Here is a 20,675-nt window from a genome sequence, read left to right on the forward strand (position 1 = left end):
GCAACTGCTTTGCACACCCCTTACAGAAGAGGCCGCAGATGCTTGTACAGCCACTTCTGTAATACAGACATATAGTGCCAGCCCTATAATCAGAGGGCCTTCCCTCATTTGCATGGGGGTGTTATCCCATAAAAATGAGGGAATCTCTTTGCCTCTGGACCAGCGTCCTATTACAGACGCAGGTGCAAAGGTAAAGAAGCTGTCAGCAAGTGCGCTGACAGTGCGCTACCTAAATGGCAGCCCTCTGTAGGGGGTAAAGAGGGTTCTAGGGACCCCCCTAGACATCCCCGTGCACAAGAGGCCTGGGGGTATTTTAGGGGAAGGTGTGAGAGCATTCAGTGCTCCACAAAAGGCAATGTGCCAGTGTCCGGGCACAGCAGGAAAATGAGATCATACTGTGGACAGTAGAAATGGGGCTCAGGAGTCAGGATTTTTTCATGGGGCTGGAGGACTTAGTGACGGGGCAGCTATCAAGCACCACCAGTGATCCTCTGCAGCAGTTGAAATGGTTTCATGATTTGAAAGGTCGTTAAAGCAGCCTCTATTATTTAAAAAGAGTTTGTGAACTTTGCACTTTGAATCTGGATGTGTGGCCCTTTTAGATTCCAGGCTTTCAGTAATTGTGAAGAGTCCACAAGTTTCCAGAAGGCTTTCCGATTTATTTGTATGAGTTTAGTGTTCATTTCAGTTTTCAGACTTGCTTCTAGATTTACAAAGAGAGAGTTCCTGAAATATTCTCAAGTGACACTTGTATGCCATTTCTTTCAATTTTTTGAGATTGTGATTGTTTTGTAGTAGATTGATAAGCTCTCTAAAACTATTCTTTATTTGGTTTTAGGTGGAGGAATAGTGAAACCGAGACCACTCGCATGGCAATCAAATACATAACATTTCTTACTTCTGCTACAGCGTATTGGAGGTTTGCTATAGATAGAGATATCTTTAGTTGTGAGCCAGAAATCATGCAAACAACACAGAGAAGCGAGTTAGGTCACCCCTCCAGTCCTTGTTTGTCTGAAGTGTCCCTAACTTTTTTCAAAGCGATACAAAAGGGGATGATGGACGGAGCGTTTGTACAAATCAAACACTCACCCCCAGTCAACTGATCTGGGTTTAATCCATCACCATTCTTTAGTTCACTCAGCCACCCCAGTTCAGACATGGCTATATGCAAATCAGTCTGACCCTGTGCCTCCTGGTAACAGTCCAGCCCGAACTGCCAAGCCATGTCTTCCCTGGACCGGAAACAAGCATCCTGGGACCGGTTTCGGATTCATAATCCTCATCAGCCAAGCTATCTTGAATCCAGTGGCCAAGTGAACAAGGGACTCACGTCTGAGCATACCCTGCCACACTTAGGGCGAACAAAGCGATACAAAAGGGGATGATGGACGGAGCGTTTGTACAAATCAAACACTCACCCCCAGTCAACTGATCTGGGTTTAATCCATCACCATTCTTTAGTTCACTCAGCCACCCCAGTTCAGACATGGCTATATGCAAATCAGTCTGACCCTGTGCCTCCTGGGAACAGTCCAGCCCGAACTGCCAAGCCATGTCTTCCCTGGACCGGAAACAAGCATCCTGGGACCGGTTTCGGATTCATAATCCTCGTCAGCCAAGCTATCTTGAATCCAGTGGCCAAGTGAACAAGGGACTCACGTCTGAGCATACCCTGCCACACTTAGGGCGAACAAAGCGATACAAAAGGGGATGATGGACGGAGCGTTTGTACAAATCAAACACTCACCCCCAGTCAACTGATCTGGGTTTAATACATCACCATTCTTTAGTTCACTTAGCCACCCCAGTTCAGACATGGCTATATGCAAATCAGTCTGACCCTTTGCCTCCTGGGAACAGTCCAGCCCGAACTGCCAAGCCATGTCTTCCCTGGACCGGAAACAAGCATCCTGGGACCGGTTTCGGATTCATAATCCTCATCAGCCAAGCTATCTTGAATCCAGTGGCCAAGTGAACAAGGGACTCACGTCTGAGCATACCCTGCCACACTTAGGGTGAACAAAGCGATACAAAAGGGGATGATGGACGGAGCGTTTGTACAAATCAAACACTCACACCCAGTCAACTGATCTGGGTTTAATCCATCACCATTCTTTAGTTCACTCAGCCACCCCAGTTCAGACATGACTATATGCAAATCAGTCTGACCCTGTGCCTCCTGGGAACAGTCCAGCCCGAACTGCCAAGCCATGTCTTCCCTGGACCGGAAACAAGCATCCTTGCGTCCATCACCACCCCCTTTTGTACCGCTTTTGGCCGCCATAAGTGTGGCAGGGTATGCTCAGACGTGAGTCCCTTGCTCACTTTGCCACTGGATTCAAGCAAGCCGGGCTGAAGACGGCTGGAATGCCAGAAACCGGTCCTCGGAAGCTTGTTTCCGGTCCAGGGAAGATATGGCTTGGCAGTTCGGGCTGGACTGTTCCTATGAGGCACAGGGTCAGACTGATTTGCATATAGCCATGTCTGAACTGGGGTGGCAGAGTGGGCTAAAGAACGGAGATGGATTAAACCCAGATCTTTTGACTGGGTGTGAGTGTTTGATGGATTCAGATGCCCCGTCCATCACCACCCCCTTTTGTACCGCTTTTGGCCGCCATAAGTGTGGCAGGGTATGCTCAGACGTGAGTCCCTTGCTCACTTTGCCACTGGATTCAAGCAAGCCGGGCTGAAGACGGCTGGAATGCCAGAAACCGGTCCTCGGAAGCTTGTTTCCGGTCCAGGGAAGATATGGCTTGGCAATTCGGGCTGGACTGTTCCCATGAGGCACAGGGTCAGACTGATTTGCATATAGCCATGTCTGAACTGGGGTGGCAGAGTGGGCTAAAGAACGGTGATGGATTAAACCCAGATCTTTTGACTGGGTGTGAGTGTTTGATTGTTTCAGATGCCCCGTCCATCACCACCCCCTTTTGTACCGCTTAACTTTTTTCAATCAGCCCACAATACTGATATTTGGAGTAAGGACTTTCAACAAGAATGTCATTTATTTCATTGATTAATACGTTTGACAGTTTTAATTAAGCAAAAGAGAGCATCTCTGAGACCACTACTGATGACAGAGAGGGGTACACACGCTATTGCCAAATGACTGGTGGTTAATGTGGAGGCTATCTTGGAATAATATTTGCATTTCAAGATGACCACTATGTTCAGTATCATTGCTGAATGAGGTGGCTATTGGTCTTGTACAGCAACAAATATTGCGAGATAGGGCGCCTATTACTTCATGTGAACATGTATGCAGCACTCCTTTGGAACCCTTTCATGCCAAACACGGTGAATCAAAATAAACAATACTAAGGATTTCTGAGATACTAATGATTCTTGGATGCTCTTCAGTCTTCAAAGTTTTCTGTTTCAGGGTTTCATCAATACAGAGACGTGTTGGCATGGAACAGACGTGCCCAGCATCAGTGTGACACACTTATCTTCTCAATACGTGGCTAAATCCATATTTATAGGTACTGTTCAGAGGAAGACTATGGCTAAGCAAAACAACGCGGCTGCGCTTGTTTGTCTATATGAAAAAGAAAAGAATAAAAACGAAAAGCTTAAGCAAAAACTAACTTGTCTTGTTTCTCTCTCAGCAAAGGTTATTATTTTAGAACTTTGGTTGCTTCTCACTTTTTCTTAAAAAAGCATCAAGAGCAAAACCATGACTGTCACAGTCATGTGCACAATATCTGATAATCGGAAGAGCGTACATGACTGAGCTCTCATTCCAGAAACTGTAAGTATACGGTTATGCCTCAACATTACTATGATTGCACCCTTCCAATATGGTCACGGCTGGGAATGCCTGGGAAAACACTCCTCTTCAAACCTAACCATCACACATTGTTGGCAGTTCCATTCCTCGTGATGGCTGCATCTGTCAGCACTTAGCTTGCCTACACCAATATTTTCTGCGGAGGTACCTCCAACATGTTACTGCAGGAGTAGGGGATTGCTTTCCACTGTGGCATCAAAATTCCCTTGTGCAGACCCTATTGACATCCAAGACACCAGTGAGCTGCACCAATCCACATACAACAACATGCCTCACACAGTCATCCTGAAGCTGTTGTTAAAGCACATGAGAATAGTGAGGGTAGAGGGAACCCAACCGCACCAATCACTTCTGGCATCAATGCTCCGAGAGAAGTGGCAGGACATCATCTCTCCACAATAGTCATCTTGGCATCACACAGGCCTGTTGAACCACTGGTGCTGCACAACGGAGCCTAAAACAGGTTGATCTGGATAGCCTTGTAGGCCAGCCTGCGAGAGGTGGGACATGGGATGCCTCCTGTGGTTAAACAATTAAAAGGATAGAATGCCATTTTTATGTTTGATTTATCCCTTAGTGTATTGAATGTTCCCTCTAACTATCCCTAACTGTGTTTGAAAAAACTGCTGTTCCCCATGTTAAAAATTGCCCGGCGCTTCCTAACGCAAACACAGCTGCGGCCTGTGCAGGTAAGAGTGGTGAGTCGGTGGGGCCGGGTGATGGGGATTTCTACGGACATTGATGAAGGAAAATTAAATAAATAATTTCCCCCCATCTTCGTCCGTAGACCCCCCTACACCTCCAACTGGGCCCCATCGCTCTTACCTGAACAGGTGGTGGTTGCTTAAATGATGTCACTCCTTTCTGTTATTTAATGTCGTCCTCTTTCCTATGTGATAACCACTGTCCTTTCTCACGTGTTGAACAATTTCTTTGCTGGTTTAAGAATTGTCTTCCCCATATGTGTTAAACACCCCTTTCCCATGTATTAAACACTGCATCCCTCCCATTCTTGTTTGATAAGTAAAATAGTAGTCATGGGTGTTCAACTCCGACCCACCTTGTTTGAGAGCTGCCTCGTCCTTTTAACACTGCCTCTCCTCCAAGTGTTAATCAGAGCTCACCAACTGGGCCCATTTGCTTTGCAAAAACACTAGGATGTTCAGGTGTGTACATGTGAAAATATACGTTTTGTGCGAAATTGTACCACGTTATTTATGTTTGTTTGTTTGTGCTCCACAGTGCATCCACATTGAGGAGCGCGGGGACAGGCCGGTGTGCGTAACCAGGCGCTTTATAAGCTTCCATATTATTATCATTATTATTATTATTATTATTAAGAGGGAAAATACCAGTCAGGCCGCCCTCCACGACTGTTTAGGACATACTTAAAATTTCAAATGTATTCACAACCGGGGGTGGGGTACTGCTCTCTTCACCCAACTGCTGGCTTTAGTCAATTGGCAGTCGTATCCAGTCCTAATTGTCCCATCAGCAATCTTTTAGACACAAGTTTATCAGTCCACCCATGTATATGTACACCCTCTTGAAAGGTGTATACAAAAGAATGTGTGAAGGGGAGAAAGTACCTCACGTAGGAGCTGCTGGTAGGTACTCACCAGTTTGCCCACGTTTCTCATTACCGGTATCTTTCTTACCGTGAAAAGAAGAAAGAAATGTCCAGTGTAAAACACAAGAGGTGGAGAAACAATTAAAGAGGAATATGCACAGACACATGTTTGTGTCAAACAAAACCCCGTAGTGTGAGAAAGAAAAACCACTGGTCTCCAACATTTTTAACATAGTATGCACTCTTAATTCGTCATTGCATGTGCCTGCTTGCAATACCCGTCAGACACCGGCACTGCTCAACTTCTTTAGGTGAATGTTCATCAGCCAACATTTAACAATGTCTCAAAGGGCCAGGAATAGAAAATAAAAGACTAAACAGAGGCTAATTTACTATGAATGTAAAATAAGTCATTCTTTTTGGCAGTCAAATCAATATTTATTTGGACAACATTCTTTCTATAGAGCCCCCCACCACCCCAGGCATTGTAATGATCAACATTGTGCTCCATACGGATAATCTCTGAAAACGTATTTATCTTGTTCCCTGAAGGCCTCAAGCCATCTCCTGTTAAGTTTTACCAAATTCCTGTCTAGATTAGTGAAATATTCTCTATGACTCTTTATAATCATGCAGGTCTGAAGGGCTAATAATATGAGATTATGTAACAGTTGAAAGGCTGCAGGTCCTTCATTAGCTGCCATCAGAAGCCAGAATTAATTTTAAATTGAAGTGCTTGCTCCACCGTCTATTCCTCCAGAAACCAGCTGGTCAAGACTCATCCCTTTAGTGATCTGTGAGAATTTAGGCTTCGACACAGTTTTAAACTATTGTATGCCGATGACTGTCTGCAAGGTTTCATAGGAGGCCACCTTGGAGATCTCTCCTGAACCATCCACCTATAGTCCAAATATTTGCCTTCAAGTGCCTGTTAAAATGCCTTATTTCCTAATATGGCCTAACGGCCAGAGCTGCTGACTTTGGTGCTGGCAACCAGGTTCAAGTCTGGAGTTGGTTCAACATTCTGTGATTCTGGACAAATCACTTTGGCCCAGATGCATCAAGCTAAAAAACGCTTGCAAAGGGGCAGATTCTCAGAATTTGCCCCTTTGCGACCGGTATTTTTGCATTTGGGATGCAATAGCAATTTAAGAAATCGCAAAATTGTGATTACTTAAATTACTATTGCATTTAAGGAATCTCAAATTGAAATTCCTTAAATGCAATGCATTAAAGTTAAAAAATTAGCGATTTCGCTAATAGGGGGCGCAAATTACCATGAAGTTGAACTTCATGCTAATTTGCAAAGTGCATTTTTCGAAGTTACATTTTACACACAGACAAGCCCTTAGGGCATGTGTGTGTGCAAGATATACCGATATGCAGATTTCAGGGGTGCAACAGGGTGTCCTTTTGACACCCTGGCATCCTTGAAATTGCAATCTCAATTTGCGATTCTCTAATTGATAATCGCAAATTGAGATTTTCTTCCCATTCATTCCTATGGGCCTCTATGCCGATAGGAATGAATGGGGAGGTATTCCTTAATTGCGACTCGCAAATTGCGAGTCGCAATTAAGGAATTTTAAAAAATCGCTATTTTGTAAGCGAGTTCTTCATGCATGGCATTTTGCTATTCCTTATTAGCGAATCCTTATTTGTCGCTAATAAGGACTCACAAAATGGATGCTTGATGCATCTGGGGGTTAATCTCCCTGTGCCTAGCAGAAAATGAATGTGTCCTTGTGTTATGTAACTGGTGCTCATGTAAAGGACTTTAATACCTTCAGGTCGAGTTTGCGCTATATAAAACTGTAAAAAATACAAAATAAACAGATAAACCGTACTGAAATCCAACAACTACAGGCAGATTCACCATATAAGTGCACTAGACAAATGTACCTATTTTAATCTATGTGCATCGGTAGAAGTGTGAGTTGATGCACAAAGCTTGAGAAAGCAAATGTTGCTGCGGTGTGGGAATGGCACAGTTGTGTGAGGCAGGCAATACGGACATAGTACACGATGTTATTTCTTAAGTTCACTGCTAGTGTTTATGTTTGAGCAGAGCATAAGTCTGGAAAAAACAAAGACTTATATATTTATGTACTGAGGTGCATTGACAGAGCTTTGTTTATTATGCAAACATCAAATTGAAGGGGACTGCAGATTCAGGGGTACTGCTGGGTGTGTGATTCCGCAAGAAATGATGGGAGTGCACAGGCGGAGCTATACACAATTCTTCTATGCTCATACCAGCAAGAAGTGAAAGCTAAGGAGCCGCTTTTACATCCACCAAGGTGATGGCAGACCCATCACAATTACCTTCCACACTCATCATCATCAGAGAATGGGTCTGTGTAGCTCACCACTAAAATATACACCAAATTCACATTTTTGATGGAAGATATCCTGAAGTAGCCACGAATGGCTAGATGTCTCCATACAATAGCAAAATACAGCATGGATTCTGATACTAAGCCTTCATATTTACAGGTTGGTGGGCTGTACTCCATTCCACCAGGGCAGCAGAGGCATTGACTCTGCTGCTCTAGTGGACTACAGACGGCCATAATTAGAGATCTCCACTTGCATGCCAGAGACGTCCGAGCCTTCAGAGACATGGCCATGGTAGCAACTGCGCTGAAAGCAGAGTAGGTTTTCAAAGCGAACACCATATTTCATACAGCCTAAAGCAGGAGTTTCTTTTTGAAAAACCCCAAATTATTTCCTTTGAGGTCCCCAACAGGAAGAAAAAGTACATGAAAACATCCCCCATAAACATGGTGGACAGTCTGAGGTACTTGGACCAATGGCCTGGTGTTAGTGGAACTGCTGGACAAACCTTTCAGCCAACAGGGGCTCCGCCAATAGAAATATGATTGTCCATCCATATCCAAATAGAGCAGGTGGACAGAGTACTTCATCACATTTATGCTGTCCACCAAATGCTAAATAACCTCTTAAGTACTACAAATAGGAATTGAGTAGAAAATGATTTCTTGATGTCATGTTCAATAAAAATGTCTGATTCCACACTAGCTTACATTTTGAACAAAATGTATATCTTGTGCGCATGCCAGTTTATGGTTGGGGGGTATATGGGAAGATGGGTATCTGAGGTAAGTTCTTGTCAGGGAAGTATTGTAGCTATTGTCAAATAATGCAGCAAATACTCGTTTTACTTATTTTGAATTTGATTTAATCAGTTTTGTCAAAAACCCCAACCACATTGTCCGTTGGTTACAAGCCCATTGTTGTGTTGGGGCCCTAGGCCCACATGGTGACAATCACGAACACAGACACACCATGGTAAGGTACTGTAACTGGCCACAAGCACGTGCACCCGGGCCCTTTTATTAGCAGGCCTACGTCACTTGTGACGTCTGTGAGGGAAGCATGTGGGGGTGCCAGTGTGCCCACTCCCATAGGGGAATGGCTATAAACCCTATGTCTGTCGAGACACTAGAACGTGTCTCGCAGGAGAGAACACCCATGGCCTCAAACTCCAACATAGTGTTATTTCTTTAGGGAAAGCCTTTGCTATTTTTTCAGTGATCCTTCAAACACATGCAGCTTCTCACAAACAACAACTGTTTTTAAGTCACTCCCACATAGATGTAAGGTTACTTTGGATAGCACTATTACAGGAGTGCTCTTTACATGCTTTGTCATGTCTTTGTTAAATAGCTCCTGAAACATCCATCTCTCTATAAATAAAAGTGCAAACATGACACAGCCCTTTTTGTTCGTACTAACTAGATATGGATATTTCCTAAACAGCTAATTCCCAAAGGCATGCAAAGGACATAAAAGAGCATGATAGGAGTTCTACTTTACGAACTCCAAAATGCCTTTGTGAATTAGCTCTGATATGTTCAAGGCCAAAAAGCCTTTCACTGTATAAGTAGGATTTGAAATATATATGTTTGCACATGTACATTAAATCTTTCTTCCTTAATTAAATGTTTTTCTGACAGTTATAAGACCCTTTCCCACTAAATATGTCGCATATGACTCACCAGTGAATGAATAATTGTGAAAGTTTTGCAGCTAATGGTAATTATAAATCCCGAGGTGCCAAAAACAACTGAAGATTTTTTTACAAGCAGAAATGAAGAAAGTAGACAAAGAGACAAAACATAAGATTAGCTTTTAATGTACAAAGGATGGAGAGAAAGGAACGTACAATACAGTTGAAATGGGTCATAGAACGTACAAAGATGAAAGTGAGAATTTGTAAAGAACAAACGGTGGAAATGTTAATGATGACATGAGAAGGAAAGACATTATCAACTCCACACATATCAGTGACGTTACCAATAACACACATAACTCGGTAAAATGTAGAAAGTAAAATAAATCTTTGTTCTGTTATATGAAATATAAACTCATATGTTATTCTGGGCTTTTGAAGAAATCCAGGCTTGGCTGAATATTAGAGATGGCTTATATTTAATCTCTGAGTGCTGAAATATTATAGAGTGTGTTAAAGTTTTTAGCTTCTCAGTAATATCCCCAATTTCCATCAGATTATCAGTTAAATTGAGTTTACAGTTGTCGGAAGAAAAGTAATTTTCAATATTGTGATACTGACTACTTATGGTAGAGAAGTTGAATGGGATCAGAGTCAGAGAAGGTGGACATGCAGCATAGGTTCCACCTGTTTACAAACATGGATGCAAGAGGGACCTTTAGGGTCCCTTGAGATAAAGGAGTTAACATAGAAATGGGAATTCCGGCTCCTATCTTGAATTGCTGGCCTAATTCAGAATACTGGAGACATTTTAATGAGACCTTCTGTGCACACAAGGGAGAGGGGTTGGCCAAACGTCTCGGACGGTCAACCTAAAATCTGGGGTACTGGGTTAGAGTCTCGGCAAGGACGCGCAACAGCCTGTGATTTTGGGAAAACCACTACATCTCCCCGTGCCTAACAAAAATGAATGTATCCTCATGTAACGTAACTAGGGCTCGTGTAAAGTGCCCTGATACCTGATACCCTCGGGTCAAGTTCACGCTATATAAACCTCTGTAAAACACAATGTTTAAAAACCCAGGCCAAGCATTACAATGGCATTTTGTAGAGACTTTATATTTAACCTTTTTCCCTTCCTGGTCACATTATTTGATGCTTATCACAGATTAGTCACTGGCTTCTGGACATATTTCAATAGTTTCTTGAGTCAGCGACATCCTTGGTAAGTAGCTGGAAAAGTGGTACTGCTATCAGCGTATGACCTTCAGACTACATTTTTCAATCTTGTTAAAGCCAATTCAAAATGTCATCCTTCCAATGTTGATAATTTCATGCAATGAATTGTAATGCTTGTTGTTTGCAGCCTCTCGAACATGCAATTGAATTATTAATCCATATATAAAAATACATCTAAGTTAAAGGTCTTCACTGTGATCACCAGTATGAAGCTCCTACATAAGTGACTTAGGGATAAGAACCAAATGTAAATAGCATTTCCTTAATGAAGGAGGCTCACATACACCCTAGAATTATTCCAACCAGTTCTATGGCTATGTAATTGTAGGTAGCCACTATATGTTTTTACCCAAAAAGTAGATACATTTTAAAGTAGGTAGATGCATTGCAATGAACAATATCTTAACAATGTATAAAAATACAATATCAAATTGACAAAATAATAAGTTCATGTTTTCATACCAGGACAGCTCTTTACGAAACACATCACAATACATATCTCATAGCTTTAAACCACATTTATGTAATGTATATTATACAAAAGCTTAAAAAAATAAAATATATGACATACATAGAAGAAAATGAATTACATATTGTATTGCGATACATATGTATTTGCCACACAAATGCCACAAAACAACCGTTTTTTTGTAGGACAAGAAATGTTTTTGTAAAATAGATAGATGAACAGTTTACTAAGTCACTGGCCTTAACCTTAAAACTCTACCTGTAAAAAAATCTGTGCAATTTGAAAACTTAGAGCTTTAAATAGATATTACATTTCTAGAAGTTGCATATACGTTCAAATGCCATGCAAGTTATGAAGTTAATAGGTTGTACAGAGCCTACAGAAACAAATGCACAGCATTCACTAGAGTAAATCTTCCTGTGCATATACATCTCTATGGAAGTAAATGTACACGCACGTTGGGTATATATCTCCACTGAAATTAAATTCCATTATTCTTGGAGATTTTCCCTAGTATAAGGAACATGTGTCAATACACCCTTACATGAGGGAGTGGGGAGACATACACCTCAAAATACAATGGTAAAGGTGTACGTTCGGGAATAACGTATCCCAATGTAGTTCTACATAGAGGAAGCAGAGATCTCACCTCTGCTATGTAGAGTTCTGAATTGAAAAAGAATTGAAAACCAGCACCAACTCAGGAAAATAATGCAGATCTGACTATCATCACAAGCGGATGCACATAAAAACAGCCAAACCTCTGGGGTCTGACCTCTTTCACTTGTGCTATGAGACATAGCGTTGCCAGTCATCAGCGACCACTGTTCTGTTTACCCTTGTGTGTTTTTGGAACATGCAATGTTGAATGTGTGAAGAGTAGAGATAGATGTGAAATAAATTGTATAGTTTTACATTTGTTTACAATATACATATTTATATATTTTTTAAGTATTTTCATCTATATATTTACATTTTTACAACCTGTTTCGTATAGGTGTCAGCAATGTCAAAGATATAAGGCTATTTAAATAAATTTTATTTAATTTTTGTTATCATATTTTTATATTTTTCCATGTTCATTTTTAAAAAAGTTTTTTAGGTGTACTATTAGACCCTACCTCCAATTTCTGTTTGATTCTTTTGCACTACAGAACTAATACTAAACATACTCATAAATGTCTTGCAAATTGCCAAGATTAATATTTAATCCCTTAAATATTCCCCACCTCCCTCCTACACTGAATGTAAACCGTCCTCATTTGTTTTCCTTTGGATCATCTATTAGCAGGAAGCTATGTCACCCGCAGCACATAGTGGTTCACTTCCAGTTCACTGCATCAAGCATATGAATAGTTAATGCTCATGTACACTGCAGGTCGTTGTTACCAAGGCTGATTTTCAAGATACCCATATAAAGTATGTTTGTATGCAGGCAATCCAAATAGAACTCATTTACATTAAGTTGAACCTGAAAATAATGTGTGGATTCTGCCGTACTGGCCCTATGGTGGACTCCGCTGCTGTGGGATGATACTAAAAAACTAACTATAACCTATTCTCTTACTAATGCATATGAGATGCATCAAATTTCCCCATCCCATACCCAAGCATGTCCTCCAGCCATTAATTTTTCTTTGCACTCTGGTACTTGTAGTCCTGAATTTATAATGCCATAAAGAAGTATGCAAGCACCAGAATGCAATAGAAAAAATGATTGTGCACTATCCAATCCAAAAATCTAAAACATCTGAGATAGCTCCAGCAATCCCTTGTTCTTATATTAATTTCAAACCATGGCGATCTACAGCTTATTGGTGATCATTGGTTTGGCTGTGGTTTTTACAGCAGTTTCAAATGAGATGGAGACAGTGTGTGAATTGGGATGGCCATGTCCCAATCCCAAAAGGTTTGGCTACAACGAAAAAACTGTGTAGAGAAGCAATAAAAATAGAACACCTCATTTAAAAAAGGAATTGCATTGTCGTAGGGCAACCACACAAATGCATGTGTAACAACGAGTATGAACTCATATGCAAGAGATAGGGTTTAGGGCTGTAGTGCCATGTTGGCTTTTAATAATTTACTGTACTCTTGCATCACTACAGTTGAAATGCTGTAGCAGGAGGATGTTGTCATTTTTTCACTGAGCGCTTCTAAATATGAGGAGAAGGACTTTAGGAGGAAGATTATATTGCAGAAGCCTGCATGTCGGTTATTAGAGGTTTTTTTTAATAGTGAATGATTCCAACAGTGAACTTCACAAGCATAATGTAAGAAGTGCCCTTGAAATTGCACAATATACTTGCCTACTCTTACCAAAGTTCCTTATTTGGTAATGCTCGCTTTGGGCTCACTTGTCACGATGGTTTAGGATATCGCTACCAAGTAAGCGAATCAAGAAACTCCATATTTTCTAGAATTTAATAGGAGCTGTTAGAAAGTTTTTTTGAGGTGTTCCTTGATGCAGCTGCTTTGCTCTGAAATAGAGTTGCAAGTAGGCCATCACCCTTTCTTTCGTGTTTTAGGTGGAGCTGAGCAGCAGCACGCATTAGCTGCTAGCTCTGCGAGGTATGCTGTATTAAGGTATGAACTAGAATCCCAGCCCACTCTCCACCCATATTTTTCACTGGCTTTGTGTCATTGTCCTTCTTAAATGCTGGCTTCTGATTTGTAAATAGGCTTGTTAGTCCCTCCTTGGTACTGTCTTATCTCCATTTGTTACGGCCCATAAGGACTGGACCTTTTACTCCTCATGTTACACAATCTGCTTTATATTGGCTGTAAGCACTATTTTGTTTAATGTTTTTTTTTTTGCAACGCAGTCCCCTTTCTATTTAGTGGCTGTGCTTCTTTACTTAATTAATTTACATGCAGTGCAGCCCGCTTTCACTTTAGCGGCTGAGCTTCTTTATATAATTTGTTTGTAGTGCGGCCCGCTTTAACTTTAGCGGGTGCGCTTCTTTATTTAATTAATTTGCATGCACAGCGATCCGCTTTCACTTTAGCGGCTGCGGTACAGAAACTGGCTTAATTTGCATTCTTGCTGACAGGCTGAGTGAAGGGAGTAGAAAGAAGGCTTGGATTCACCTCTTTTTTTGGTAACGTGGAAAAGAAGGGAAAACAACTTAACACACCGCTAGGATAAAACTTACTGAGGGGGAGCCGCCAGGGCCCCCCTCGGTTCCTGCACCTCATGCCAGCCCCCCACCAGTGTGCTTGGGCTTCCCTCTGCCCCTGAATCCCCATCCCACACCCCTATTCCTCCCCTTCCTTTCCTACCGGGAATCAGTCACCCGGAGCCTGTGCCAGCCTCAGAAAGTTCATATGAGGTGCACAGGCGGGGCTGGAGCTAGGCACCTCACGCGAGGCTGTTGTGATGAAAGGCAGGCACTTTTACCTAAAAAAGCATTTGCATTGCAATAGCTCTCGCATTTACGCAAGTTTGAGCTATTGACATTGAAAATGACAATGCTTTTTATTTTTGTTTTCGTTTTTAAAACAAATAAAAGGCATTGTCAATTACAATGCCAATTGCTTAAACTCGCGTAAATGCGAGACCTATTGCATTGCAAATGCTTGTTCTTTTACATGCTAGCAATAAGTATTTGGTGGAAATTTTATTTTATTGTCTGCATGAGTCTGCTAAATACAATGGGGTCTCGGGAACAGGCAAAAGTAGAGAGAAAAACAAATGTAGCCAAATATAGAAAAGAGCCAATCTGTTTAGACTAGCTTCTCTGGAGAATTCACAGTGAAACCAGAACAGCTTAAACTTAGGATAAAAGTGATGAAAGAATTGAGTGGATATATGAAAGGTGTAGTGATTTGGAATATGCAAAAGCAAGATCATATGGGTAAAATTATTTGCTTACTGGTACAATGGACCGCATGCTGCCTCCTTCCCTCCTCTGCCTGCCCAGGACTAACTTTTGAAGGCCTGGGTTCTATCACTACTTACAAAGAAAACTGCACTGGTATATATACTTATGTCCGCACGTGTTTTGCCACACTGACTTTTCACTGTTAGTTCTTTATGTGTATTGAGAACTTGAGGAGGGTCCCAAGGACAATAGGGTTTATTTCTGTGTATGGATAATCTATGGCCCTACAACACATGAGGGGCTGTTGTTTCACTCTGACGTAGTGTTGAATTCTAAAAAGCAGGTGAATGGCACACATCTGTGATATGGTGTGAGGGCTGTTTGCTGCACTACTTAGAGGTTCTTCAATATGATCATCTCCTTACTTCGCGTCATTGTCCTAATAAAGTTTCTCTCTATGTGGATTTGCTCTAAAACGGTCACAAGAGTTTCTCAAGGTTAATTTCAGCTACACATGGGTTCTAGATGACGCACCATTTCTTTGTCCTGCATGTACAGTGGCAATATGTGCCATGTCTCACTTTTAGGCCCAAGCTGCATGGTTGACGTGAATCCTTATAAGAAACACTTCCACCTTCTCATATCTTCGTACAAAATTTAGAATATTGCTGCTGGTAAGGTGCAAGGTCCTGACATTGTATTTATGTATATTTAAGTTGTACAGAGACTACATTTCATCTTGCCTAGTCTGCATGGTATATGTGTTTATGCTTGTTCTTCATGTGGTTTACTCTTTTTGACTGGTTTTATGATCCCCAAAGTACTGGCTAGGCCATTTGGTGAGAGATTCACAATGGCATAGTACCCCCCCCCCCCTGTTGTACATAAAGATGGTAAGGACTGCACATCCGTCTACCCAACGTTATCAAACTTAAACTACATTTAGCTCTTAATTCTGTTCATTTTAGAATCCCAAGAAAAGAAAGCCAGTTAGTTTCGGGGACTGAATAACTTGGCAGCGGCCATGTTAGATAATGTATAGAGTGCCAGAAAGATTTGTGAGTGTTTAATTGAGTGTTTTTAAATATTATGTTCTCTATAATCTCAGGAAACAAAAGTGTCATGATGTTTGCATAACTTTGCCATTCATATGATGAGTTACTAAATACGGTTCACATTGTAATATGTACAGTTTTGTGTTTGAAACAATGCATGCTATCCTGTCTAATTGCCACGGAATGGCTTAATTTGAATGGTTACATGTATCACAATACATAGAACTAACAGGACATCTAGTACATGTAAATATCCAAGGGCTTCTTGATGGGGAGCTCTCAGATCCACTATTTTTTTATGGGATTACCTGATGCCCTGTTGTACTTAGTCAGTATGAAGAAAATACTTAGTTATAAAAAGACAATACTTCTAGCATTAAATTCTCTAGGGAGCTTGACAAAATTCTTTAAAAAAAGGTTAAAAACTTGTATTACTAAAGACACACGTCTTAATTAAATATACATTTGCATATGCTACACATGCTATTTTATGTGAAGGTTACAAACTGATGTCTAAGGCCTCTTTTTAAGGTTAATAGTTAAATCAGGAGACATAATAATTTGTTCCTATTTGGCGGCACATTTTACCATCCATGTAGAGTGGTGCATGCTCCCAGTGAGCTACATCATTTGTGTTTGCACACACATAACATTTGGTTCTGGGCTAAAAAGATGCTCTAACAGTGTACCATTTTTGCCGAACGTGGTGACAATAAGAGAGTGCCTAAAGACACCATCGCAAGATCAGACATTAAGTTTACCACAGATGTACATTTTTAAGGCTTCATGAGTGACCAGACCTTGCTGCAATAAATAAATATGTGAAACATTTGTATCCTGCTCGTATAGTGGTAAACTTGGTCTGCAAAATGCGCCCGTTATTTCTAAAAGCATGAATATTTCGGGCCTTGTGTAGAGTTTGATAGCTGGGATACTTCATCATAAATGGGACACTTCATCATAAATGTGACATATCTTGTCCACCTTATTACGTGTGCATTATATCCTATAACATTTATAATCCAGCGAATGGGATATCTGTCACGTTTGTGATGGAGTGCCCCTTCTCCAAACTCTAAATCAAGCCCTTGGTTTAAGATGTAGGTAAGTGGCTATAGAAAAGGAGGAGCATTCGAAATTTTGAAAATCGAAGTGATGATGACAGACTCAATAGTCTGTGCTGTTATGTTCAAGGCATTTCCTGAAGGTCAGACTTTATTGCAAGCTATATAAGGTGTTCAGGGCTAGTATTCATCCTGCTCCCCCCACTCTACGGCTGGCTCATCATCCATTCGCAATATGAGGTAGGACAGAAGCTGGAAGAGGTTCTGCCACAGTAACATGGACACGTAAAAGGAGAGGTCGCTTACATCTATCGAACAACGCTCGCCAGCAAAATTTATGTCGCAGATGCACTGGAATCTGTTGGGCAGGTTCTGACAGAGGCCACCGTTCAAACAAGGATCAGATTGACACTCATCAAGGTCAATTTCACACCTAAAAAAAATATCAAATATAGATCATTTGCATTTCATAATTAGAATAAATATTGCAAAGACAGAGCCATAATGATGCACAGAGAAAGTCTGGTGTGTCCAAGCTGGCCATGTAGCCTCCTGCACCGAATGAGGGGATCTTAACCACACAAAACATCCCAGCAAATAACAAAATTATATCCTCAGGTGACAATAGTGACAATCTAATAGAAGAGGTCTGAAAACTCAGTAGGAACACATGGAGGTGGGAGAATGCTCCTTTGACTGGCGATGTGCTGGTTCTGTAACTCACCTCATAACCTCAGGTTACCCCAGTGCCTGTGAGATGCCTTTTAAATGAGCTAAACTAGCTATATTGTAATCTGTAAGGAGATATTTCAATTTGAATACTCAATTGTCTTTTTCTGCACAGAATCCCCTGGTCACAAAGTGAAATGTGGTCATAAACTAATATTTATTAACAAATGTACCTGTTCTAAGTCTGCCAGGAATTCAGAAAGGGATTTCTTGCAGCCATTAGCTAATTTACTGGAGTTGGAGATCTCTACCTTGAGTGTAAAGTGCTTCACAGCCACAAAGCCACTAAAAGGATGGGAAAATACATGTTTCAAGGTATGGCTTGTCTTGAAAGTTTGTGAATGGCAACATATATGGAACTTTGTCGGCATTCCCAAACTATGATTCAACTCATTCCCACCCTAGAAATGGGAGGAGAAGTACTCCAGCACAAATTTCGTGCAACTCTCCCTCCATGGTGTGAAGGAGAATAGACCAGCCCCCACATTTGGTGGGGGTGTAGCTGAAGAGATTTCTCCAAGGGGAGAAAACATGTTTAAAAAAGTACATTAGCACAAGGGAAGCCATTTCCCCTATAAGGAGTTCTCTTTATTTGAGATGTCCATACAGATGGAATGAAAACAAAAGTTACAAATATCTTGATTCCTGGTGGATTCCCCATGACATCCTGTGCTAATTATAGCTTTGAATGCTGATTCGAATAGGAATTGGTGCATTCCAAAAAGTAGTAAGTCCGCACTCATACAGAAGTAAATCTGCAGATGTATATTTAATACGTTCCCTACTCTTTTCGTGCACAAGGCCCATAGTATTTACAGAGGACACAAACAGCCAATTTGGTTCTAATTTACACATATATGCCAATAAGCAGAATATGTTATATTTTTGAGATAGTACAGATACTCTCTATTCCTTTATTATGTGTTCAGTACAGTTTAGCAGACTAAAACTCAGCGTTTTTATTTTAGAAAAAATATTTATATTATGTTTCCACTAACCACACTTACAGCCAAAAAACAGACACAGAAAAAGTAACAAAAAGCTTACATATATCCGACGTGGTGTTAAATAGCATTTTAGTGGAAATTATCAAACACAAAAAACATATAGTGTTTACATCATCCACCCTCATGTGTCAGTTATAGAAACCATTTGAGTTTGTGTATACAAACCATCACTAGCGTGAGAATGCGTGGTGTTTTGTAAAAACCGTTTTCGCGGCGTCAAATTATTTTCAATAATAACAATCGTCTTATACATTATATGGTTTGCCCTTTTGTATCATTTTGGTGAAAAATAATGTACATTGATCTTTACCTGCACGTGTGCATACTTATATTTATCAACACTTGCACTTTACTAGCACCATACATGCAGGATTGGCACGATGCGGCGCAGCCACGAAAAGAACATTGGGACACGCCGATGCGAACTGTTCTGATTTGTTTGTAGTATTCATGGTTTCATTATAGAAAAATTGCAAAATGAGACGTCATTTATGGAACTGTTTACTTGTTGCACAAATGTAATGTATCCGTAATACCTGAAGTCTAGCATGCCTGAGACAAGTAGGGCGCCACAGGGCGCCCCCCCCTGCTAACCATCACCCTTGAGATCTACTGCTTTTTTTTTTTTTGCAGCCGGCCCGCGGGGTTGTAGGCTTTGCTATATGTACTGCACTTTTGAACACTAATAAACGTCTTACAAAAAAAAAAAAAAAAAAAAAAACACTTGCACTTTACTACTAATGCTGAATTGTTAAATGACAAATTTACTTTAGCAGCTATAAAAATCTGAAACAAGTGACTTTTGAATACAAATGATAATATAGGTCGAGTTTAACTGCATATTCAGACTGAAGTATCAAAAAGTGGACTGTAGTTTTCAATTTTACTGAAAATTATGTTTTTTTTATTATTATTAAATATCACTACAATGGAATTTACAGGGACATGTTCAGAATACCTAAGTGGAAAGGGGGTATTTACTGCACCTTTTACATACCTACAGGCTGCAGTTAACATCCTTCTCAATTCCCATTTAAAATTGGACTTATTCTTAAAGGGTTAGGTATTTATTGGATTCATCATTAATGTACCCCATTGATGGAGGAATTATTGTCAATAAAGGTGGTGCTAGTGTCTTCATTATTCAATGTTTAAATAAATAACTCCAATGCTAGTTTCGCTGCATGTTATGTTTCTAAGGTGATCAGCACCCAAGTTTCTATTTTGTTATTTGTCGACTATGCAATACTCCTATGTGGACCACAATTATCAGGCTGAAGGGATAATCATTTCCCTAGGTCACCGCACACCTCTTTTAACACCATACAGTTGCATAGTATATTAAAATTAGTCTTTATGACAACTGTAATGGTTTTTAGATCACATTCACTACCCACGGGTCCCCACTTAGTTTAGAAGTGCATCCCTGTCGTCAGGTATATGCCCACCCTCTATCAAACCAAGTTTTTAGAGGGCGAGGGCGGCCTATGATGAAGCATGACACCTTGCGGTGTGTGAGGCCAGACCGTCACTTTTTATGAGATGTCCACACTGATCACACATCTCTAAGCACCCGTTTATCATCTCACTAGGATCAGCCCCATTTGTAGTAAATTACAAAGACACAAAGTGTGAAGTTAGAGTTACATATGATCCGTGCTATAAACACTAACAAAGCGATCCAACACCTTTCGCTCTGTGATTACAATGTCGCAGCTAGGGAGAAAGAGCGGGATGGGTGGCTATTTACTCCCCTCTCCGTGACTTGAGTGTGCAGTTTGGCATTGTGAAATGTCATTGCTATCTTCTGACTAATAAAAACACTCCAGCTGTACTAGGGCCCTGGCTTCATCTCCTGGGGCAGGGTGGGCTGGGCTTTATGGCAGGCATGGAGGGAGGGATGGTCTTGGCTGCAGCTCTGGCCTTATGCAATGCCCTTGATATTACTA

At 40.9% G+C, this 20,675-nt stretch overlaps 1 protein-coding gene across 1 annotated transcript in view; it reads right to left on the reverse strand.

Moving 5' to 3' along the window:
• CRB1 (crumbs cell polarity complex component 1) overlaps positions 1 to 20,675 on the reverse strand; it is an 878,642-nt gene that overhangs the window by 109,665 nt on the left and 748,302 nt on the right. Inside the window, exon 11 of the mRNA XM_078644026.1 lies at positions 17,297 to 17,423. Coding sequence (XP_078500152.1) covers positions 17,297 to 17,423 — 127 coding nt within the window. The remainder of the gene's footprint in view (positions 1 to 17,296; positions 17,424 to 20,675) is intronic.

This window comes from Lissotriton helveticus, chromosome 1_1 (assembly GCF_964261635.1).
Source record: "Lissotriton helveticus chromosome 1_1, aLisHel1.1, whole genome shotgun sequence".
Taxonomy (NCBI): domain Eukaryota; kingdom Metazoa; phylum Chordata; class Amphibia; order Caudata; family Salamandridae; genus Lissotriton; species Lissotriton helveticus.